This window comes from Anabrus simplex, chromosome 1, assembly GCF_040414725.1.
Source record: "Anabrus simplex isolate iqAnaSimp1 chromosome 1, ASM4041472v1, whole genome shotgun sequence".
NCBI classification, from domain to species: domain Eukaryota; kingdom Metazoa; phylum Arthropoda; class Insecta; order Orthoptera; family Tettigoniidae; genus Anabrus; species Anabrus simplex.
In genome coordinates this window covers 1,183,644,873-1,183,671,041 of record NC_090265.1, presented here as the reverse complement: position 1 = coordinate 1,183,671,041, position 26,169 = coordinate 1,183,644,873, and the positions used below count along the sequence as shown (strand labels likewise).

At 41.3% G+C, this 26,169-nt stretch overlaps 1 protein-coding gene across 1 annotated transcript in view; it reads left to right on the top strand.

Moving 5' to 3' along the window:
* Positions 1 to 26,169, top strand: part of LOC136858443 (uncharacterized) — a 290,965-nt gene that overhangs the window by 244,117 nt on the left and 20,679 nt on the right. The window contains exons 6-7 of the mRNA XM_067137991.2: positions 7,823 to 7,890; positions 9,448 to 9,528. Coding sequence (XP_066994092.2) covers positions 7,823 to 7,890; positions 9,448 to 9,528 — 149 coding nt within the window. The remainder of the gene's footprint in view (positions 1 to 7,822; positions 7,891 to 9,447; positions 9,529 to 26,169) is intronic.

Below are 26,169 nucleotides of genomic sequence, written 5' to 3'. Positions count from 1 at the left end.
CTGAAGTAGGAAATGGGGCCTGCCATTGCAACGAAAACTCCCCAGATCGATTGTGACTGCGCAGTAGGTAATGGGGCTTGCCATTATAGTGAAAATTCCCAACTCGATTGTGAATGTCAGTAGGCAAGTTGACCTGCCGTTATCATCACAACTCCGCAACTCGCACTTTACATTGGAAACAACGTATGGGGACCTCCCTATTCTGTTCCTCGGATAACGCTAAGAGACATGGAATTTTAAAACATCTTATTCACTGCATGTACAGTAATTTACTTCGATATCCGTATACAATGTAGAATGCCGTAGCGAAGCACGGGTACATTTGCTAGTTAATTAATAAAGTAAAGTAAATTATATGTAGTTTATAACAAACTAGCCGGCCCCGTGGTGTAGGGGTAGCGTGCCTGCCTCTTACCCGGAGGCCCCGGATTCGATTCCCGGCCAGGTCAGGGACTTTTACCTGGATCTGAGGGCTGATTCGAGGTCCACTCAGCCTACGTGATTAGAATTGAGGAGGTATCTGACGGTGAGATAGCGGCCCCGGTCTAGAAAGCCAAGAAAAGCGGCCGAGAGGATTCGTCATGCTGACCACATGACACCTCGTAATCTGCAGGCCTTCGGGCTGAGCAGCGGTCGCTTGGTAGGCCAAGGGCTGTACTGCCATGGGGTTTGGTTTGATTTATAATAATGTAGGAAAAACTTTTTTTGTGTTGAAAGAATTATTGACATCGGCTAAGTGGTTCTCGAGATTACCCTCCATATACAAATTCACAAACGTTTTCTCTTTTTAATTTTAGTACAAATGTGTTGGCTTCCACGAAGACTCATAAGAGGAGGCGAGTAGAATTATGTTTGGAAAAAGTGCTTTATGGCACCTTCGAGTTTATCCAATATGGAATCTCTTCTGTCTAGAATGAATCAATACATTTACGTAAGGATGCATTCAACGTTATTGTTCGGTCTATGGCCGAGATCGGGGAACATTAACTTGTGTTTTAAAACCTCCTGAAGAGAGCACTTCTTCCCCTGCCCAGGCTCATCTATAAATTTGTGTGCCCGCCCTTTGTTTAATTACCTCTCTTTATTTCCCGTCGTGCTTTCCTCTTCTTCTCTTTCCTGTCACCTCTTCTTCTTCTCCGTTTTATGACTATTCCTTCCTGGTTTTATTACCGAGCACTAGTAATCCCGACGGGAGCTGAACCCATGTTGGCAACTGCTCACTCCCATTCCATCCCAGCCTGTCCTCTGCAGGAAATTACTCCCATCTGTCGACTTAAGTCGCCAACTGCAATCAAGACTGGGGGGTAGCAGGAAGATGTAAAGCCTGCACTACAGGACTATTGGCAGCCGTCAAGCTCTACGCCGCAAAAACTGCGCCCGCCAGCTATTCTCTACACTGCCAACCGTGTGTTTTCCCTTCTCAAGCTAATGAAAAAATATATTTCGAGACTGCAGTTACCAATACTCAAGACATTACATGAAGGTACTGTTAATAGTTAACAATTCTTCTATTCGGGTATCTTTCAGAACGGTACAGGTTAACACTTTTATTTCTATTTGGTAATCGTGGTCGACTCGGGAGGGAAGAAGCCGTTTCACCGCTCAAAGGGGCAGCAAAATCCAATAACACATGGTTTACAATCAATGAATTAAATTTGGAAGTTCCGTATCAATGAAGATATGTGAAAACACAATGGAATTACAAGGAGCCTCGCGGGTGACACATGAATCTGACAACTCTGTCCTCCCTTATCGTATTGGCTCCTCTTGTATGGCGGCTTAACGTCGTTAATCAGTCATTACTGATCTGCATTTAGGGCAGTCACCCAGGTGGCAGTTTCCCTGTCTGTTGTTTTCCTAACCTTTTCTTAAATGATTTCAAAGAAATTGGAAATTTATTGAACATCTCCCTTGGTAAGTTATTCCAATCCCTTGTTGCTGCAGCTGTGCTATAGTTTCTGTACATGACCATGTAGGCCTATTGATAGAATAAGTTCAGTTTAACGTAGTGTACTTTCTTGTAATATTTGGTTTTCATGAAACTGTTTGTTGTGCTTTTACTGTTGTTGTTGTTGTTGTCATGTAACTTTTTTATTTTCGTGTTTATACTACTATAAGTAAGCATTGTCACAAAGATATACCCCAATTGCAATGTATGTTAATAATAATAATAATAATAATAATAATAATAATAATAATAATAATAATAATAATCGCAGTCATAGTCTATATCTCCGCCGCCGTTGTCGCTGCTGATGCTGTTCTTTCGTCTTGCAGCTGCAAAAAGATTTTCTAGTTCGTTCGTAAGTGCTTGAATGAAAAAAAAAAGGAAATTTGTTGTGATTAAACAGTGCGAGAGTGAGTAAGTAGTACGGGATTAGCATTGTAAATAAAAAATGGATCATGTGTGAAAGTGGGGCGTGCTTGCAATTTTCGCACGAGGCGGCATAACTCCTAAAGACGACCCTGATTTAAAACTAAAGAAACCTCGTTCGTAGTTCCCAACATACAGTAATAACGTCCCAAGTTGTTCATACTTGAGCTGGGAAGACTTGGGAGAAATGAGAAGAACTGCTCGACTAATGGTATGTTCCGAGCTGTCAGTGGAGAGATGACGCGGAATAACATTAGTACACGAATAAGTTTGAGTGGTGTTTAAGTAGAAGAGATCACAATATGAAGATAAAGTTGAAATTCAAGAGAACAAAATGGGGCAAATTTTCGTTTATAGGTAGGGGAACTAGGGATTGAATTACTAAAGATGATGTTCAATACATTTCCGAGTTCTTTGCAATCATTTAAGAAAAGGCTAGGGAAACAACAGATAGGGAATCTACCACTTGGGCGACTGCCCTAAATGCAGATCAAGATTGATTGATTGATTGATTGATTGATTGATTGATTGATTGATTGATTGATTGATTGATTGATTGATTGATTGATTGATTGATTGATTGATTGATTGATTGATTGATTGATTGATTGATTGATTGTGAGTTCTAATATACTGATAACAGACGGATAAGTTCAGTTTTCTCTTTCAGTAAACCTTGAAATATTGCTTGGAATATGCAGTGCGAGTCTCTTTTCTATGGCAAAAAGCAAGGAGGTTGAAAGGAAGATTAAAAAAACAAACAAATATGTATAGTCCATTTCACTACCGTTTTTGTACTCTAACTGTATGCTGCTAAACAGTAGCATAGTCCGGCTCCATGGCTAAATGGTTAGCGTGCTGGCCTTTGGTCACAGGGGTCCCGGGTTCGATTCCCGGCAGGGTCGGGAATTTTAACCACCATTCGTTAATTTCTCTGGCACGGGGCTGGGAGTAGGCCTATGCGTCGTCTTCATCATCATTTAATCCTTATCATGACGCTGAGGTCACCTACGGGGGTAAAATCGAAAGACCTGCACCTGGCAAGCCGAACATGTCCGCGGACACCCCCGGCACTAAAAGCCATACGCCATTCCATTTCAGTAGCGTAGCTAGGATCGGCAAATGGAGGTTTGGGGGTGGGGGAGTTACAAAATCATGATAGAACACAATGGAGATAATTGTGCGTGTGTAGTGCGCGCATGCAAGGCTTGTCATTATAAGGACACTGGTACAAGTGAATGATGTTGACATTCAGTTTGCAGTAGGCCTACACTACATTAAAATACAGAATAGGAACAATACGATAAAGGTCAACAGTTTTACAGCGAATGGCATGTTCAATTTACAACCTAAAATCCAACTTTCGAGACTTTTTAGAAAATAGCTTCTACGGATCTGTTGGTTCTACAGTTACGTATTTGAATGTTTATTTAGTTTATTGTCAGTTTCTGTTTATTTCCTTTGTAAACATTCGTCCCGGGCTACACCCCTGCTGTTAGTACAGCAATTGGCTGCATCTGATGTCACTCCTAAGTCATAACTAGAGCTGGAATTTCTATGTAATTAGATATTGTGTGTTGTTCCTTGCTATTTAGATGCTGGGGGAAGTGAACATATTTCACAAATCACTATGTTATTATAACTGAATTTTTATTTACTTTATATTTGTAAGTATTCTACATAATATTCTGAGTGATATTACATCAAATAAAATATTTTAGCGTTTTCGTTTCCTTGTATCATGTAAATTGCTGTGCAGAAATGTCACAATGTAGGGCTGTTGCCATTTGCCACAACAGGGGAGATTAGGATAATTATGAGCGACAGGATGATAAGTGCAGGTAAAGGCACCTGTGAAATCGGTTTTTCCAAGCTCAAGAACACCAGCACTTCTACAGTCTGAACCACTCAGTTCCGCTATATAATAAAACATATCGTCGCTGGAAAGGTAAAAGGTTGTATTCCACAAAGCTCTTCCTATCGATTATTCTCCTTAAGACTGGTCACGCCTCCCAGCCACGTATGGATATGCAGTCCATCAGAACAAATTTTGTTGTGTTCATTTTCCTATGCCCATGTGTAAAGGAAAATGAACCTTACAGTACCGTACTGTAGGAATGTACGTTTGCATTACGTATTTACGCACTCCTAGTGTACAATGCATGTAAGGTTCATTTTCGTTTAATCGTCGACATAGGAAAACGAACACAACGGACATTGTCCTGATGGACTGCATATCCATATGTGGCTGGGAGGTGTGACCAGTCTTAAGGAGAATAATTGATAGGAAGAGCTTTGTGGAATACAACCTTTTACCTTTCCAGCGACGATATTATTAAACGAATCTCTTTGTTTGTGACCATAAAAATAATAATAATAATAATAATAATAATAATAATAATAATAATAATAATAATCCGGCTCCTTGGCTAAATTGTCCAGGCATTGACTATTGTTTCAGAGGGTCTCGGGTTCTATTACAAGCCGGGTCGGGGATTTTAAATTCCTATAGTTAATTCCTCTAGCTCGGGGAATGGGTTTTTGTGTTGTGGCTACTCCAACCACTATTCTTATACCTTCATGTCTTCCACACAATATAAATGACATTTGTTTGAGCGCCAGTTGCTTTTTTAAGAAAAACAACAAAATTCGGTAGAGCATACCTCTTATATCAATTATCTCAAGGTGTGAGGTGATAAACTCACATATCTGGCAATATACAGGGATATGGATCAGGAAAATATTAAATTACTGTTGCATTTCCACAATTGAGGATTGTACATGGAACTGGAATCACTTATTATAACTAAAATAAAACTGAGTTTATGACTATAATTTACGTCACAATGAACAGTCATTGACGTCTTTTAATTTAACAAAAGAAATATATCGTGAGATTTGCGGCACTAATAAAAGGAAAGTTTAATCTAAACAAAAAAGCTATTGGCATGAACTTGAAATGAGATGTGATATCGCCGCTGATTACATTCTTCTTCATGTTATGAATGCATAACATGTCTGATGCTTTAATTACCTGATGTCGGCATACACCGCTGTTGAACTTGAAATTCTTGGGAAAACCTCTGAGCTGAAGTCGGGAGCCGTCTGCTGTTATCTTCTTATATAACAAGGAGTTGGCCTACATACCATGTACGCGTGTAGGGAGCTCCAATGTAATTACGTCCACTCAATATATTATAAGAAATTGGAAAATATTATTGAAACATCTTGTGAAGTCCATCCTCACAAGAAGATGATGTTTCTTTATCAGCATAGTACCCGTCTCTGCTCGGATACAACCACCACTTGTAGACTTCCTCGATTATTACTTCTTCAAACACAACTCTTAGCTCTGACCATCACTCGAAGACCACTTCTTCCATTTCATACATCTGACTGTTACATATGATCAGCACGATATAAACTGAACGATATGATCTGAATACCTCTCCCCATCGTTGCATCAACTTATATAACCTCGCGATGACGACTCATCTCCCTACTCACTGTTCATCCCTTCCACTTCGACATACAGTAGCTGGCGAATACTGACACTAGGTCGCAATCACGTGCCCACGCACTGATGTCATCAGTCATGTGTTGTCTAAGCGTACCCAAGCGGATTGAGAATGACTAGGCTGAATGCGTCACCGGGAAATCTACTTGCACAGTTAAACATAGCGTCGATTGCAAAATACTATGCCAGCTCATCTAGCCAGAGTTACAAGCCACAGCATGACAATATGAAACCAACAAATCTCACTTACTACAATACAGAATAATTACAAATAAATTTCACTTAACCTATGATTAAATACAATAATATACGTGATACCTAATTATTACAGTCTAAATGATGAGAAACAGAATATATGAAATCTAATGAATCGGGTTAATAATAATAATAATAATAATAATAATAATAATAATAATAATAATAATAATAATAATAATAATAATAATAATAATAATAAATACTGAAGGGAATCTGTAACCTTGTTGTACGGTTACAGTGTTCGTCTTAATACACATCTTCATTTACATACAATACCATCCACCACAAAAATATGCCATAGAGAATACATCCCTCCTCATAGGGTTGGTATCGGAAAGGGCATTCGGCCGTAAAACTCGGCCACGTTTATCTTCTTCCCCTCCCCTCCCCTCTCCTCTCCACTCTTCATCATCCTCCTCCTCACCCTACCCCACCACACACACACACACACACACGCACACGCACAGACACACAGACACACATTGCTGACTCCCAAAAATTGGGAAAAAGATGATAATAATAATAATAATAATAATAATAATAATAATAATAATAATAATAATAATAATAATAATAATAATAATGAAATGGCGTATGGCTTTTAGTGCCGGGAGTGTCCGAGGACAAGTTCGGCTCGCCAGATGCAGGTCTTTTCATTTGACGCCCGTAGGTGGCGTCCGCGTCGTGATGAAGATGAAATGACGATGAAGACGTCACATGCACCCAGCCCCAGTGCCAGCGGAATTAACCAATTATAGTTAAAATTCCTGACCCTGTTGGGAATCGATCCCGGAACCCCTGTGACCAAAGGCCATGGAGCTAGACGTAATAATAATAATAATAATAATAATAATAATAATAATAATAATAATAATAATAATACCGGTAATCACTAATAGACAGTAAAATGCGTTTGAATTATCAGTTTTAAAAATAATCGCTGCCATGCCCTCCTTCTCTTCCCGTTGAAGAATATCTGTGTATGTCACTGCATACATTGCTCCCATCTCTACTCCCGTCCTTCAATTCAGTGACTGTGCATTCATTTTTGGTTGCTTTATACCCATAGTTAGAATTTTGTTGGCTCGGGGACTGGATGTGTGCCCCGTCCCCAACATTCCCGTAACTTACACAACACTATCTTCCACTTCAGTAACACGCAGTTTTCATACACGGCAGACGCAGCCCACCCTTTTCGGAGGATCTGCCTTACAAGACAGTCTAGTAATAGCCACAATTTTGTATTTATTTATTTATTTATTTATTTATTTATTTATTTATTTATTTATTTATTTATTTATTTATTTATTTTTTACATTAATGTTTAGTGAGATGTGTGCTGGACAAAGCGGAGGCGGGACAGGTTTTTCTCCGGGTACTCCGGTTTTCCCTGTCATCTTTCATTCCAGCAACACTCTCCATTCTCATTTCATACCATCCATCAATCATTAATATACATCACTTTGGGAGTGGCGACCCCATCGTAATAATAGCCTATATATGATTCATTCATTACATCCCTGACCCGGTCAATGACTGGAAAACAGGTTGTGGGTTTTCATGTTCAATGTTTAGTGATAATCTAACTGGTAGGAATATTTCCTTAATAACAAACAGTCATGATGCTTATTAATTGTTAACTTCTTTGATATGTTCATTTCTCTACATTGCAGCCAGAGTGGGTACGCCTGTATCGTCTTCTACCGGCGTGATGGTCACGTGATTGAATTGCAGCAGTCTGGTAAGTCAGTATTCCGTTCTCTCTCGCTTGTTAGGATTAGATTCGTATCTCTCTCTCTCCTTTAGTTCTTTATTCCACCACAGAATAAATATAATGCACAGAACTGTCATTAAATTACCGTATCGAAATAGACGTATTTAGCATTAAGAGCTTATTTCACAATAATAATATAATATGTATTTGATAATCTACATTACTCCGATATAAAGGATAAATAATTCTATGAAGAATAGCTTTTCCTTCGTAAAAAGAAAGTATTGAAATAATCACTTCTTAAATCTGAATAGTTATGTGTCACATTTTCAATTCTTTAATAGAAGTCGTCCAATAAGCCATTTCCTACATCATAGAAATATAGCCGCGTTTGGATAAAAATAGGGTTAATGCATCTTCAACGAAAGTTTCAGTACTTCAGCACTTGCAAATCAAGTCGCTCCGGAAAAAGGTATTCATCTTGGCATTGTTCGGTTCTATAGCTAAATGGTTAGCGTATTGGCCTTTGGTCCAAGGGGTCGCGAGTTGGATTCCCGGCCGGGTCGGGGATTTTAACCTTCATTGGTTATTTCCGATGGTTCGGAATTTTTAAATAATGTTATTGGCTTTACGTCCCACTAACTACTTTCACGGTTTTAGGAGTATCGAATTTTTAAAATTATATTCACTTGTGTTCCTGTACACGCGCTAGTGTACTGTTGCCAGGGAAGAGTGTCACACATCTGATTTAGTATTTTGATACAGATCGCTGAGAACGTGTGACGTCATTTGCTCGATCTCTTCGAGCTGAGCTCAAGCACACCACTCGCTCGAAACAGACTCATTGCTGTTCAGTCGACGTCAGTGGCGTAGATAAGGGGGATATATCCCCCCATGAGGTGCTTATACTAATTATTGTAATTAGATACATTTATTCGCCTCTGCGGTAGGCCCCTGTTCAGCATAGCAGGTGAGGCCGCCTGGGCGAGGTACTGGTCATCCTTCCCAGTTGTATCTCCCGACCCAAAGTCTCACGCTCCAGGACACTGCCCTTGAGGCGGTAGAGGTGGGATTCCTCGCTGAGTCCGAAGGAAAAACCGACCCTGGAGGGTAAACAGATTAAGAAAGAAAAAAGAAACAAACCACTTCGTGAGGTTTTCCTCTATTCCTCGTTTGAAAGTTTGAAAGATTTCGAAAGGCATCGACAAACTCAATAATGTACTGTAGTACGGTAGGGAGACTGTCTTTTCTCGGAAATAAATTTTATGTTAAGAATGATATTCCTCGTATGGAATAAAGTCAAGCTAATCACCCCATAAAAGGTTTATTTTGTGCCCTAGTGTTAAAGAAGTTTCAGAAACTCTTGCAGTTTTCATGTTCTGCAGAAACAACAGGTCCGGAATAAATTTTGCACCTACAATAATAATGATCTTTTACATATAATTGTTCGTAACTTATCTCTTGAACCAGTGGTCTGTTAAGAAAAAGGTAACCCAGGGCTAACATCCTTCGTACTCGCCATTGTATGCTTATCCTTTGGCTAATATTTGGCAAAGGATTTTAATATGACTGTTCTTGTTCCAGCTACCAGAACCCGTGTTCCCGAAGAAGCTTGTCAACCGCAGAACTTCAATCCACTGGCGTTACCGTACATAACACTCATAAGTAAGTAATTAAGTAGCCTTCCTTTGTCGGGAAGATGTGCACATGTGTGTGTGGATGCAAGGGAACTATAATAATTCATACAAGGGCGTAAAGAACTTTGTATCTCAGAGGGTATTTTTTAACATCTTAAAGAATTCTTATATTGGGAACATTTTAAAAACTTGAACATAATTAACTTCAGCATCGACGTTCGATCTTTTTCTTTCTAAAAACAGGAATTACCAACCAGTCGATGATAATAATAACTTAGAGTTAGGGCATCGGGCATCGGGTTCACAATACATCCGAGGTATCCAAATTTTCAACACTGAACTGCCTCTTATCATCTTGAACCAAAAATATGGCATTCAAGTATTCGGCTCTGTCTTTGAGATCCCCCTTCGTTAGTTTCCAACATTTTCAATTAATTTAGGAACTTGTTAAATACGTCTGTGGCCATTTATCTAACTTCGAATAGAACACATTACCAAGCATACCTGAACTTTATAACAATAGATATACATTTTTTTTACATTCGAGTATCATGTTTCTGCTTGGGACTTTTATTCTTATTCTTTCCTGCCCCTTTTCCCAGTTATCTGGTGTCGGTAGTAATGTGGATTAAGTATATTTTTATAGCTGAATGCCCATCTTCACGCCAATACGTGAAGGAATGTATTCACTATTGCGTGGATGTTAGTACAATGATATCCCCACCCACCCACGGCAATTAACGCCCTCGAAAGGGCCTTGGCCTGCCCAGCGACCGCTGCTCAGCCCGAAGGCCTGCAGATTACGAGGAGCCGTGTGGTCAGCACGACGCATCCTCTCGGCCGTTATTCTGGGCTTTCGAGACCGAGTAGAAAGATATGTTGTATGTAAACAAAGATGTGCATTGAGATGATCACAAACACCCTCTGCGATGTAAGAATTAACCAAATGTGGTTCAAATGTTTGGCCCGGCCGGGAGTCAAATCCGGGGGCCTATGAACCGATTATTCAGCTAATAAGATGTTTGTGACTTTTTTTTTTTTTTTGCTAGGAGCTTTACGTCGCACCGACAAACTCAATAATGTACTGTAGTACGGTAGGGAGACTGTCTTTTCTCGGAAATAAATTTTATGTTAAGAATGATATTCCTCGTATGGAATAAAGTCAAGCTAATCACCCCATAAAAGGTTTATTTTGTGCCCTAGTGTTAAAGAAGTTTCAGAAACTCTTGCAGTTTTCATGTTCTGCAGAAACAACAGGTCCGGAATAAATTTTGCACCTACAATAATAATGATCTTTTACATATAATGTCTAGGAGTTGGAAAGAAGCGGCCGTGGCCTTAATTAAGGTACAGCCCCAGCATTTGCCTGGTGTGAAAATGGGAAACCACGGAAAACCATCTTCAGGGCTGCCGATAGTGGGATTCGAACCTACTATCTCCCGGATGCAAGCTCACAGCCGCGCGCCTCTACGCGCACGGCCAACTCGCCCGGTGTTTGTGACTTATCCTCATATACAGAATGAAGCGTAATTCGCGCACTGGGGCGTCGCAGCGCGACTCCTCACATGCCAGCAATAAAAAAATGTATCTTACAAAATTTCGTCTTGCGAGTATATCTGGCAGAAAAACGACGTTGAAGAGTAGCAATCTGGCAACACTGTAACCACATGTAGGGTAACTACCTCTGTCAGCAGAAGTTAGTCGTAGTGTACAGTTGGTGCAGTTTTTTGGGTTAGCGTGCAGGAGGTGTAGGGTAACTACCTCTGTCAGCAGAAGTTAGTCGTAGTGTACAGTTGGTGCAGAGTTTTGGGTTAGCGTGCAGGAGGTCGAGTGGTCGATCCTGGGTTGAGGCGTATGTTTTTTATTTCGTAAATGTAGTCCGGGTGGTATGGTATCTGGCATCTTAATCGTCAACAGCGATTGCAGCGGGTCCCCTAGAAACCATTTGCACTTACATACTACGATCCTAGAAATGGACGAACAATCGTTGGTCAGTTTTGAAAGGTGTGGCGTCGTTGGCGTGAATTTATTCGCACCACTTCATCTACTAGATGTGAAACCTGTTTTCTTTGTACCCTTCTCCAATGGTCCCATAGATTAGTACCAACTATTATTCTTGCCTCGTTCAGGTCCATTATATTTCGTTAGGGCTTTACGTTACCAGTAGGCCTAGAAACGTGCTCTGCGAATAATGTCCAAATTCGGTTACAATTTGTATGTGTTATTACCATGGTCCCAATAATTCTGCCTTTCAACATTACGTCTGGTAACCGCATGCGTTTCTCAATGCATTATCATCATCATCATCATCATCTGTTTACCCTCCAGGGTCGGCTTTTTCCCTTGGACACAGCGAGGGATCCTACCTCTACCGCCTCAAAGGCAGTGTCCTGGAGCTTCAGATTCTTGGTCGGGGATACAACTGGGGAGAATGACCAGTACCTCGCCCAGGCGGCCTCACCTGCTATACTGAACAGGGGCCTTGTGGAGGGATGGGAAGATTGGAAGGGATAGGCAAGGAAGAGGGAAGGAAGCGGCCGTGGCCGTATGTTAGGTACCATCCCGGCATTCGCCTGGAGGAGAAGTGGGAAACCACGGAAAACCACTTCCAGGATGGCTGAGGTGGGAATCGAACCCACCTCTACTCAGTTGACCTCCCGAGGCTGAGTGGACCCCGTTCCAGACCTCGTACCACTTTTCAAATTTCGTGGCAGAGCCGGGAATCGAACCCGGGCCTCCGGCGGTGGCAGCTGATCACGCTAACCACTACACCACAGAGGCGGACTCAATGCATTATTATTATTATTATTATTATTATTATTATTATTATTATTATTATTATTATGTTGTAAATGTAGGATACATGTGACCTCAGAAACGGTATCTTACTGTATTACAGTAGGTAATGTCAGATGGAAATTAGCAAATAAAAAATGCGCCTCAACCTAGGATCGAACCATCGACCTCCTGCATGCCAACCAAAAACTCTACCTATTGCACCAACTGTACAGCACAACGGGAGCGTGCTGACAGCGGTGGTTACCGTACATATGGTTACAGTGTTGCCAGATTGTTACTTTTCAATGACCGTTTTCTACCGGATATACTCGTAAGACAAAAATTTGTGAGAGGCATTTTGTTATTCCTGGCATGTGAGGAGTCGCGCTGCGACGCCCGAGTGCGCGAATTACGCTTCACCCTGTGTATCTGTATCAGATCACATGTGATCATGTCGAAACAACGTGAGTGTAATTTTTGAAAGTCGATTTAATTCCATAGCCATGATTACTTTACTTGACCAAACACTGTAGTGTGATAAGAGCCGAGTTGAGTGGCTCAGGAGATAGAGCCCGAAATGGTGGGATCGATTCCGGCTCAGTCCAGTGTTATTGGTAAATATGCCAGCTTCGTGTCAGTAGATTTATCGGCATGTAAAAAAAAATTTTTAAAAAACTCGTGCAGGACAAACCTTCTGGCACCTCAGCATCTCGAAAGAGTGAAAAAGTACCTACTTAATGGAACATGAAACCAGTAACATTATTAGCAGTGCTTTCTTTTTAGAAAAAGAAGTGCTAGAACTCTCAGGATAGAAATAAGAGAATGTACCATGATTTTTAAAATAGCATACGTAATTTTCTTGCAGTACAATGCAATGCAATAAATATTTAAACCAGCTTACAGACTTTTTTTTTTTTTTTTTTTTGCTAGTTGTTTTACGTCGCACCGACACAGACAGGTCTTACGGCGACGATGGGACAGGAAAGGGCTAGGAGTGGGAAGGAAGCGGCCGTGGCCTTAATTAAGGTACAGCCCCAGCATTTGCCTGGTGTGAAAATGGGAAACCACGGAAAACCATTTTCAGGGCTGCCGACAGTGGGGTTCGAACCTACTATCTCCCGAATACTGGATACTGGCCGCACTTAAGCGACTGCAGCTATCGAGCTCGGTACTTACAGACTTTAGACAGGCCCACGTCACCATCATCCTCTGGGTCTTCCTTTCGGTGTCTGTTGCAAAATGGTGACTTTGAAGCAGCCATGTTTCAACATACCTAGTTGGATCAAAAAGTTAGAGAAGGTCCAACAATAGTGAGGTTAATGTATTCACTGGCATGGAAGACCTTCCTGGAGTCACAGTTTGGTCACGCTCTCTGGAAGAAATAGCTAATGTATTCACAGTGCGCGAAATATACGAAATATACGTGTATTTCTTTGGGCATTTCTTTTCTGAATTTCAGATGATCTCTGAAGACTCGGCTGGCTTTCTTTTAACTGAGCTAGAATCTTCTTGCCAGTGTACGTATTTCTTCTTCTCAGAAGGCACGCAGGCCGATGCAGACTCTAATAGGAAAAATATTATAGACATGATGTGGGATTTTGGTCTTATGCCATGTCAAGAAAATAAGGTGACATTCTTCACGTTCCGCAGAAAACTTTGCTCTGCATCTTCAGAAGAAAATCTCGACCGCTCACGAGGAAGACTTCCCATGAAATCTCGACTGTTCACGAGGAAGGCTTCTCCATGAAATCTCGACTGTTCACAAGGTCTTCCTCGTTCTTAACTCTTCATTTCGCTAGTACGCCACTTCAGCAGGGATGGGAATTTCTCTCGCTAGAGAGCCTCGAGGCAAATATAAAACATTCCAAGAATATCATCAAGTGAATAGTGCTACGCTCTCTTGGGCATTCGGGTTGTTTTAAAAACGGCCGCATTTTTTATTGATCTGCCGATCTGCCATGGAACACGCTTAACATTTTCTTTGGCCGTACATTTAAATTCATACGAACACAAACGTTTATTTACTTAAAGTAATGACGTAGTAAAAAACTTAAGTTTAGATGGTCTTCAGGGAAAAACGCAATGTATTGTTTCCCCATCGAATAAAGTTGTCTGATGCTCTTCCCTCTGATTAGCCTACGATTTGTCTTGTCTTTCTTCGAAACTTTGTATTTATGATTATAACTACTTAGCTGGAATAGGGAAAGCAAAGACGAAACAGAACGTGATTTACACTACAAATGCAGCTTTTAATGAGAACAATTTAATCATACATCACTCCTTGTAAGCATTTTTCTACACGAAGGAACGTACGAATTCGCTAATTTCACTTGCATTTTTAACTGTACATTCAACTTACATATAACCAGCGTATTCTTAAAGAAAGAAACGAAATACGATTAAGATCACTAATTTCCCCTCAGTCTGTTTCGTTATTTATTTAATATAAGACCCGACTTGGAAGAATTGTTTCTCTAGGCATAGAAGTGGCGGGAATAGAGAGAAATGTTTTGGCTACAATAGCTAGCGTTGGATATCGGTTTTCCAATAAGTCAGTGAGTTCTCGGTCACTTGCATGTAACGTTCTGCCAGGTATCGCTGGACTTTTGCATGTATACTGTTAACGGTATTTCTTTTGTGGATTTATAATTATTTAATTTATTTCAATGTTAAATGAGTCCCAGAATGGATTGCTGTTGCTACACAACTCTGACAGTGCTTCACACTCACTCACGTTCTTTTCTGTAGGTGTGGTCTGTAATATTCAGAAGCTTCGATTATTATTAGCTGCATTAGACGGATTCTTATAAGAAAGGATCTTAAATCGAGGATCGACGACAGTAGCAATGGGGAATATCTTGGTAGTATGTACACAATCAAGTTTTATGCTTAAATGATGCAAAACTTGCTGAAGTTCCAGGACAACTTCTCTTCTCTATTTCTTTCCTGACAACATTGTTTTCAGCTGACCTAGAATTGGTATCATTTTCGATGTGGGAGGGTAATTCTTGCTGAATATCTTTCGAATTGCATATTCAAACGGCTGCAGAATATGTAGCACTTCATCTACCGCTGTCCACTTATCTTCTTTAATTGTTTCCAAGCCACAAGATAAACTCGATTAACACGCAGCGACGCATATTTTCCGTTCCTAAGGACGTCCCAACATGTGCGTAGTGCGCACTGTTCTATCAACAACACGCAGTTACCTACACATTTCAGATGCCGCCCACCATCATCGGAGGGTCTGCCTTACAAGAGGTGCACCGGGCTAGAAATAGCCACACGAAATTATTATTATTACTGTTCCATCGCTTTTCTGTTTCCTGAGTTGAGGCTTCTTTAGAAGATCCTGGATTTTTCACTGCAACTGATTTTGAGGTAAACCACAAACCATCGGGACTTTTCTCGCATATTGGATAGTACAGTGTCGTTCTGCAATGACGCTTTCACAATCAATTTTAAAGAATGCGCACATGTCAGCACTGCTTTGGGTGAGTTGCATTGCACTGTCATATTTGCAGCATTATCAGTTGTTTCTCCTGAATTCTCCACTGTGTAGTTGCACTATCTAAGGCTTCATCGTGTATCTTTTGGGGGAAACAGCAAGTTTCAAGCGACAGCAATTCCAATTTTCCAACTGCAGTCAATGTAATGGCACGTCACCGTCATATAAGCCTCGCAATTTAATGACGTCCACACATCTGTAGTTAGCGATGCGTTAGGAGATATGTGACAGTTCCAACAAAATTCACTGTTTTTCTTCTGCATAGGTACCCTTGATAAGTTGGCGTAATTCTTCCTACTGGGAATTGTATATGCAGGGTCGAGCAATAAAACGAAATATCGAAAAACTGCATCCCCCCCACTATGGAAATCGGCTGTAAATCTATGGTCGCTATACGGACTAGTGCGGCGGGTCCCGCTCTTGTCGCTGTTTCCTAATGAAACAAGAGATTTTTAACGTCAAAATTTAACATACTGTTTTAATCTCCTTCTTCCCAGCGTTATTCCCACACTGTGGCGGGGTCCGCATAACTTCTTCTGATATGTATACCGAGCAAGAGGCTGCGCGGTTTAGATCACGTAGCTATCAGCTTGCATTCGGGAGGTAGTGGGTTCGAGCCCCTGAACCTTAATTAAGGCCACAGCCGCTTCCTTCCCACTTCTAGCCCTCTCCTGTCCCATCGTCGTCGTAAGACCTATCTGTGTCGGTGCGACGTAAAGCAAGCTGTAAAAATTTAATATGTACTAAAATAAACTCTGAAATAGAGCGATACGCTAACAACTTGCATGTAAAGATGGCATCAACATAGTTAACATAAAAATTAAGTTATTTGGATATATTTCAGTAGCGTAGTCGTGAAATAAATAATTGTATTTTTATTTTGTTATTTGCTTTACGTCGCACTGACACAGATAGGTATTAAGGCGACGGTGGGACAGGAAATGCCTAGGAATGGGAAGGAAGCGGCCGTTCCCTTAATTAAGGTACAGTCCCAGAATTTGCCTGGTGTGAAAATGGGAAACCACGGAAAACCATCCTCAGGGCTGCCGACAGTGAGATTCAACAAAAAAAGTGCCAGGGTGGCGGCCAGTTGTAACCACACCACTGTATATTTCGTCAAGTTCTCAAAAATACGTGTAGATAAAACAGAGATAAGTAAGTAAGTAAGTAGAAAGAGCTATCATAAAGAATGTACACTGACTGACAGAGCAAATGCAACACCAAGAAGGAGTGGTTCGAAAGGGATGAAAGTTGGGGAAAAAACAGAAACGGCACGGACGAATAATTGATGTTTATTTCAAACCGATATGCAGGTTACACAATGCGCACGGCATCGGCTCAGTAGGATGTAGGACCACCGCGAGCGGCGATGCACGCAGAAACACGTCGAGGTACAGAGTCAATAAGAGTGCGGATGGTGTCCTGAGGGATGGTTCTCCATTCTCTGTCAACCATTTGCCACAGTTGGTCGTCCGTACGAGGCTGGGGCAGAGTTTGCAAACGGCGTCCAATGAGATCCCACACGTGTTCGATTGGTGAGAGATCCGGAGAGTACGCTGGCCACGGAAGCATCTGTACACCTCGTAGAGCCTGTTGGGAGATGCGACGAACAGTGTGTGGGCGGGCATTATCCTGCTGAAACAGAGCATTGGGCAGCCCCTGAAGGTACGGGAGTGCCACCGGCCGCAGCACATGCTGCACGTAGCGGTGGGCATTTAACGTGCCTTGAATACGCACTAGAGCTGACGTGGAATCATACGCAATAGCGCCCCAAACCATGATGCCGCGTTGTCTAGCGGTAGGGCGCTCCACAGTTACTGCCGGATTTGACCTTTCTCCACGCCGACGCCACACTCGTCTGCGGTGACTATCACTGACAGAACAGAAGCGTGACTCATCGGAGAACACGACGTTCCGCCATTCCCTCATCCAAGTCGCTCTAGCCCGGCACCATGCCAGGCGTGCACGTCTATGCTGTGGAGTCAATGGTAGTCTTCTGAGCGGACGCCGGGAGTGCAGGCCTCCTTCAACCAATCGACGGGAAATTGTTCTGGTCGATATTGGAACAGCCAGGGTGTCTTGCACATGCTGAAGAATGGCGGTTGACGTGGCGTGCGGGGCTGCCACCGCTTGGCGGCGGATGCGCCGATCCTCGCGTGCTGACGTCACTCGGGCTGCGCCTGGACCCCTCGCACGTGCCACATGTCCCTGCGCCAACCATCTTCGCCACAGGCGCTGCACCGTGGACACATCCCTATGGGTATCGGCTGCGATTTGACGAAGCGACCAACCTGCCCTTCTCAGCCCGATCACCATACCCCTCGTAAAGTCGTCTGTCTGCTGGAAATGCCTCCGTTGACGGCGGCCTGGCATTCTTAGCTATACACGTGTCCTGTGGCACACGACAACACGTTGTACAATGACTGTCGGCTGAGAAATCACGGTACGAAGTGGGCCATTCGCCAAAGCCGTGTCCCATTTATCGTTCGCTACGTGCGCAGCACAGCGGCGCATTTCACATCATGAGCATACCTCAGTGACGTCAGTCTACCCTGCAATTGGCATAAAGTTCTGACCACTCCTTCTTGGTGTTGCATTTGCTCTGTCAGTCAGTGTATTCGGATACATATCGCGACACAGTCTAATAGAATTATCCCTAACCCACAGAAAAAGCGTAGACCGCTGTCGTAAATAGACGTGCACTAGCAGCCTGCTGGGGCGAGGTAGAAGAGCCACTGCCTTGAAATATCTCATTGTTCTTGAAATTGCGAATCATGCCAGTTGTATTTCGGCTTTTGAAACTAATACATCGGGAACGAACACGACATTGCAATTTATTTTCTGGGAAATTTTCCTAGTTCCATGATTTCGTTTTTGTAGCCGTCAATAAATATGTACTAAAAGTACTGCATTCACACCAGCTTAACGATTAGGCTCAAATTAAATGACGGATTTTTACTTGTAAGTTGAATGATATTTCAGACCTTCTAACGTGTTCATGTTTCCGTTGCGAATAGAAGACCAAACTTCCGTTCTTGACTCAGGCTGAATTGTCCTAATGGGAAAGATGTCAAAGTCTGTTGTTCTCAGTGTACAGCAGAACCGTGACGTAAGAAGCGTGCTTACATTCCCGAGAGTCTCATGAGGCATGCCTTATAAGAAAAGCATTGAGGAGTTCTCGCGACTCTCAAGACATGCGCTCTTATTTCCCATCCCTACACTTCAGTGACACCTGGTGAGAGGACTGTTGGGATCCTAATAACCTTCAGGCCGAGGATTCAATCAAGGAAGCAAGGAAGCAACCGATCAACCAAGCATGCATACAGTACAAGTGAGATTTCCATCTCGAAAGTTTAAACTACTTCGGAATCAAAAGTATGCATAATCAAGTTTAAATATAAAAAAGAAAGGTTGGACCAATTCCAAACTTTATCACACCAAATTATAGCTTAATTCTTTCTGCGTTTAAGGGTAGTATGCAATATGTTGTACATGTTCGGTGCTTTAACTGTATTTTTATTGGAACGAAAAAATAACTCTTTTGGCCCTCTATGAACATACCTCAATTTTAAAACTCTATAAAGTGAAAACGCGCCATCTTAATATAGCCTTAAGCTTAAGTGTTCTTAATAAGTTTTAAAAATTACGGTCTTTTATCATCATTGCTGAAATCACTACTGATTTATGTGGCATTGGTTTCTCAGTACTATGAAGTCAGACGATGTTGTACCTAACATCGTAATAATTACTGTTTTCATAACCAGTATTTGCATACAGCGTTGACACATTGAACTTTTGCTGTCATGTAACTTAATAGGTACGATCCCAAATACTGTTTGACACCATGGCTGACTGGTTAGTTACTAGGCCTTCGGTCTTCAGGGCCCCGGGTTTGATGCCCGAACAGGTTGAGGGGTTTTAATCAAAGGTTTATTCCATTGACTTGGAGACTAGGTCTTCGTGAGTTCTGAACAACCCTGCAATTCATACACCACACCAGCACTATCCTCTACTACAATATCACGTAGTTTCTCATACACAACAAATGCCGCCCACCCTCGCCGGAAGGTCTGCGTTACAAGTGCTGTCTGGGTTAGCAATAGCCACAAGTTGTTGTTGTTGTTGTTGTTGTTGTTGTTAGTAGTAGTAGTAGTAGTCGTATCCCAAATACTAAGGGGGAAAATTGATTCTTCAATCTATTCTACCAATCAGAGATATTCTTGTCAGAAAATCATATAGGGCCATACTTCGATTGTTGTTGTTTGAGTCAACAGTCCATAGACTGTTTTGATGCAGCTCTCCATGCCACTCTATCCTGCGCTAACCTTTTCATTTGTACGTAACTATTGCATCCTACATCTGCTCTAATCTGCTTGTCATATTCATACCTTGGTCTACCCCTACCGTTCTTAACCACCTACACTTCCTTCAAAAACCAACTGAACAAGTCCAGGGTGTCTTAAGATGTGTCCTATCATTCTATCTCTTCTTTTAGTCAAATTTCGCCAAATCGATCTCCTCTCTCCAATTCGATTCAGTATCCCTTCATTCGTGATTCGATCTATCCATCTCACCTTCAGCATTCTTCTGTAACACCACATTTCAAAAGCTTCTATTCTCTTTCTTTCTGAGCTAGTTATCGTCCATGTTTCACTTCCATACAATGCCACGCTCCACACAAAAGTCTTCAAAAATATCTTTCTAATTCCGATATCAATGTTTGAAGTGAGCAGATTTCTTTTCTTAAGAAAGCTCTTCCTTGCTTGTGCTAGTCTGCATTTTATGTCCTCCTTACTTCTGCCATCGTTAGTTATTTTACTACCCAAGTAACAATATTCATCTACTTCCTTTAATACTTCATTTCCTAATCTAATATTTCCTACATCACCTGCCTTCGTTCGACTGCACTCCATTACTTTTGTTTTGGACTTATTTATTTTCATCTTGTTCTCCTTACCCAAGACTTCATCCATACCATTCAGCATCTTCTCGAGATCTTCTGCAGTCTCAGATAAAATAACAATATCATCGGCAAATCTCAAGGTTTTGATTTCCTCTCCTTGGACTGTGATTCCATTTCCAAATTTCTCTTTGATTTCCTTTACTGCCTGTTCTATGTAAACATTGAAAAGGAGAGGGGACAAACTGCAGCCTTGCCTCACTCCTTTCTGGATTGCTGCTTCTTTTTCAAAGCCCTCGATTCTTATCACTGCAGACTGATTTTTATACATATTGTAGATAATTCTTCGTTCTCGGTATCTGATCCCTATCATCTTCAGAATCATAAATAGCTTGGTCCAATCAACATTATCGAATGCCTTTTCTAGATCTACGAATGCCATGTATGTGGGCTTGTCCTTCTTGATTCGATCCTCTAAGATCAGACGTAAAGTCAGTATTGCTTCACGTGTGCCTACATTTCTTCTGAAGCCAAATTGATCTTCTCCCAACTCAGCTTCTACTTGTTTTTCCATTCTTCTGTAAATAATACGTGTTAAAATTTTGCAGGCATGAGATACTAAACTAATGGTGCGGTAGTTTTCACACCTGTCAGCATCGGCTTTCTTGGGAATAGGTATAACAACATTCTTCCGAAAATCGGATGGGACTTCTCCTGTCTCATACATCTTGCACACTAAATGAAATAACCTTACCATGCTGGTTTCTCCTAAGGCAGTCAGTAATTCAGAGGGAATGTAATCAATTCCAGGTGCCTTGTTCCTATTGAGGTCACTCACAGCTCTGTCAAACTCTGCCTCAAAATTGGGTCTCCCATTTCATCAGCATCAACAGCCTCTTCATGTTCCAGAACCAAATTATCTACATCTTTACCTTCATACAACTGTTGGATATGCTCCTGCCATCTTTCTGCTTGGTCTTCTTTCCCTAGAAGTGGCTTTCAATCTGAGCTCTTAATATTCATACACCTAGATTTCCTTTCTCCAAAGGTTTCCTTGATTTTCATGTATGCAGCATCTACCTTACCCAGGACCATACAGCCTTCGACATCCTTGCACTTCTCCTTCAGCCATTCTTCCTTAGCTACCTTGCACTTTCTATCCACTTGATTCTTTAATCGCCTGTATTCTTTTCTGCCCTCTTCATTTCTAGCATTCTTGTATTTTCGTCGTTCATCAATCAGGTCTAGTATCTCCTGAGTTATCCACTGATTCTTAGTTGATCTTTTCTTCCTTCATAACATTTATTCAGCAGCCCTACTGACTTCATTCTTCATGACTCTCCACTCTTCCTCTATAGTGTTTCCTTCAGCCTTTTCATTTAGTCCTTGTGCAACATGTTCCTTGAAACAATCCCTCACACTCTTTTCTTTCAACTTGTCTAGATCCCATCTTTTTGCATTCTTTCCTTTCTTCAATTTCTTCAACTTCAGATGGCATTTCATGACCAACAAGTTATGGTCAGAGTCCACGTCTGCTCCTGGGAAAGTTTTGCAATCCAACACCTGGTTTCTGAATCTCTGCCTAATCATAATGAAGTCTATTTGATACCTTCCGGTGTCACCAGGTCTCGTCCACGTATACAGCCGTCGTTTGTGGTGTTTGAACCAAGTACTCGCAAGGACTAAATTATGATCAGTGCAGAATTCAACCAGCCGACTTCCTCTTTCGTTCCTTTGTCCCAATCCAAATTCTCCTACTGTATTACCTTCTCTTCCTTGGCCTACCACTGCATTCCAGTCTCCCATCACAATTAGATCCTCGTCACCTTTTACATATTGTATTAAATCTTCTATCTCCTCATATATTCTTTCGATTTCTTCATCATTCGCTGAACTAGTAGGCATATAGACCTGCACTATTGTGGTGGGCATTGGTTTGGTGTCTATCTTGACGACAATAATTCTTTCACTATGCTGGTCGTAGTAGCTTACCCGCTGCCCTATTTTCTTATTCATTATTAAACCAACTCCTGCATTTCTCCTGTTTGATTTTGTGTTGATAATTCGGTAGTCGCCTGACCAAAAATCTTGTTCTTCCTGCCAACGTACTTCACTTATACCAACTACATCTAACTTTAGCCTATCCATCTCCCTTTTCAGGTTCTCTAACCTACCACAACAATTCAAACTTCTAACATTCCACGCTCCGACTCGCAGAATGTCAGTATCCATCTTCCTGATGATCGCCCCCTCTCGTGTAGTCACCACCCGGAGATCCGAATGGGGGACTAGTTTACCTCCGGAATATTTTACCCGGGAGGAAGCCATCATCAGTACATCATTCATACAGAGAGAGCTGCATGTCCTCGGGAGGTAGTTACGGCTGTAGTTTCCCGTTGCTTTCAGCCGTGTAGCAGTATCAACACAGCTAAGCCATGTTGAGTATTATTACAAGGCCGTATCAGTCGATCATCTAGACTGCCGCCCTTGCAACTATCGAAAGGCTGCTACCCCACTTTCGATGAACTTCGATTAGCTTAATCAAAGAGCGGTGTATTTTTCATCTTAGTCCCGTTAATACACTATAAAGACAATATTTAAAAAATTATGCTCCATTAAGTGGGAGCAAACCTTAACACTAACAAGACATTCAGCAAGCGGTCTCCATAAATATTAACTCTTATTTCAGACTACATGTGCATGTCAGTTGTGCGTTTCTGTCCCGACTGCTTACAAGCAACACACGCCATACAATTTTCATGGCGCAGTGTATTTTTACAGCCCCCTCCAGTCACGTACACCTTCCTTCTAAGATGAAAAGGCCACTAACGTTTGCAATAACCACAATCCAATTAAGGGAAGTAGTATAACTCATTCTTTTTTTTTTTTTTTTTTTTTTTTTTGTGGCATGTCACTGTCGGCTTTTCGCAATGTTTAGAGGAGAAATATTTTTCTGGTGTACTTCAAAAACTGCCCCTCGTTCGATTAATGATTTGTCTCAAAAGGAAAGCTTGAAAACAGGAACTTAACTTTTCTTCATAACAAAAATAAGGTTCCTAGAAGGAAACCATAATTTAATTTCATCGATTGGAAATGTTAAAAACGTTTAAGCTCTTTAGGCTTTTTCAATCGTGAAATTACCAGCGTTTCGCCCCAGTGTAGCAGTGGGCTCATCAGTTGGAATGCTACACCTTTTCAAGACGCTGTCGGCTAGTGCGCCATTGAGACACCACTGCAAGCCTCCTGTGTAGGACAATGCAGTGACGGTGCACTGGGGGAAGCCTAAAGAGCTTAAATGATTTTCAACTTTTCTTCAGCTTATCCCAGAAATGTCCAGGGTCGCTGGAGACACTCAGGCTCATTTCGGTTTGTCCGGGGGTCGCCACGTTGTTTTTCAAGTGAAAATTCCAATTCATGATGGATCGGAATTCGAACCTCGGCCGTCCAGGCAGAAAGCCAGCACCGTCGCCATTGCGTTAATCATGCATCCCTACCTAAAAATGGTAAAATATTGTTTGTTGCCCGCACACTTCTTCTTGGCCTTTTCACAATCGTCTGGGGTCGGCACTTGATGGGGATTTGGTCCAATTTTCCGTACAAATGCCCTGTCACTAACCCTATGTGGCACTATTGCGTGCCACTGTGGTGATTGTTAGTGTGGTGTGCATGGAGATATGAATATTAAGATGAACACAACACAAATACCCAGTCCCCGAGCTGCTGGAATAAACGGAACTTGGCTAAAATCAGGAACTGATCCCGAGACCTTCTGAACGGAAGTTCACTACGCTGGTCATTCAGTCCAAGGAGTCACTGCTGCCCGTCAAACAGGAGTACAAGATGGATGGATCTCAATGAGTATCTTCATTAGCTTCTTCTCGGATTTAATTTCCTATCCAACAGTCGTTTCTTCTCTTCTTCCACACCCCTACAAGTGCTCCTAAGTTTTACAGTATTTTTTGTTCCATAGCATTATTAGTGGTGGTCCTAAGCCTATCCAATAACAGTAAGTCAAACGTTCGATTAGTTTACTGCAGTTCAACATCTGCGTTTCAAGTTCGGTTGAGGTACGTTAAGAAATGTTTTGTGATTAATATGAGTTCATTTTTCAATGATCTAGATCTGTGCAGGATTGGCTGACTGGATTTCGTTTTTCTTAAAACAGGACATTTCATAAATTTAGACATAAACAAAACAGGATACGTAAATGGCAAAGGATTTTGAAGTCAACAACTACGTTTAACCATCCACAATCGCTAGGAAATGTCTCATCTCATAAGTAATAACTACAAATAAATACATGACCATAATTTTTTAAATAAATATGTCATAATCTGAATTTAAGGTACGGGTACACCCAGAAATTGTCAAAAAGTCTCACTTTTTCAATTTTGAATTTCACATTATCTGGATTCGTTATTTTACTAGCTATAATTTGGTGTAAATTACATATTGAGCCACGCCCCCTTTTATAGACACAAGTGTTTATTCTTTGCATTCTGTTCATGCTGATCATCTGTGACTTTTGTTTTCTTTCCAATTACTGATGTACAATATAGGGTTCACTACACACTAACCCTGTGCTGCTATCTATGAGAATTGTTCTTAAGCTCAACTCTTTACCCCTTGTAAATAGGTTACGGGTATTATCAGATTTGGAAAGTAACTGAGTAAAAGTAGGCTAATCGAATTTGAGCCCCGACCCTCGCAAGTGGTATAACACCAAGTGTATGATGTTCACTTGTTCACTTACTCGCAGTTTGTTGCGGTTACTGGTGGATATTTAAGTATTCGTACTACGACGACTTTATGATTTTGCAGGTAGTCGATAATGGAACAGGAATAAACATATGGGTTAAGGAATTTATATTATCTATCGGTATCTGAAAATATTTTGAATTAGTTGGTTCGGGCTGAGTGGCTCAGACGGTTGAGGCGCTGACCTTCTTACCCCAACTTGACAGGTTCGATTCTAGCTCAGTCCGTTGGTATTTGAAGGTGTTCAAATACGCCACCCTCGTATTGGTAGATTTACTGGTACGCAAAAGAACTCCTGCGGGACTAAATTCCGGCGCATTGGCGTAAAAGTAGTTAGTGGGACGTAAAGCCAATAACATTGATACTGGATTAGTTGGCTCTCAAAATAAAGAGAGCATGAGTGCGAAATGCAAACATTTGTTTGGGAACAATTATTTTGCAAGTTTCAAGGTAGACCATCATGCTCAGTCTCTCTTAGTGATGATAGCCTCTTCATGTCTCTATACTAAGAAAAACATAAGATGAAGTTTCCTTGAAAACTTTGGTATCGTTCCAGGACCATGTAACAGAAAATGCCAGTCATTTCCTAAAGATTGACGTTCTGTAAAGTAATTGTAATTTTCCTGATTACTTGTTAAAAAAGTCATTTGTAATTTTAACTGCGTAAAATAATATTTCTCGGGTAACTGTAATTCGGTCCAATTACTTTTATTATTGTATTGGTT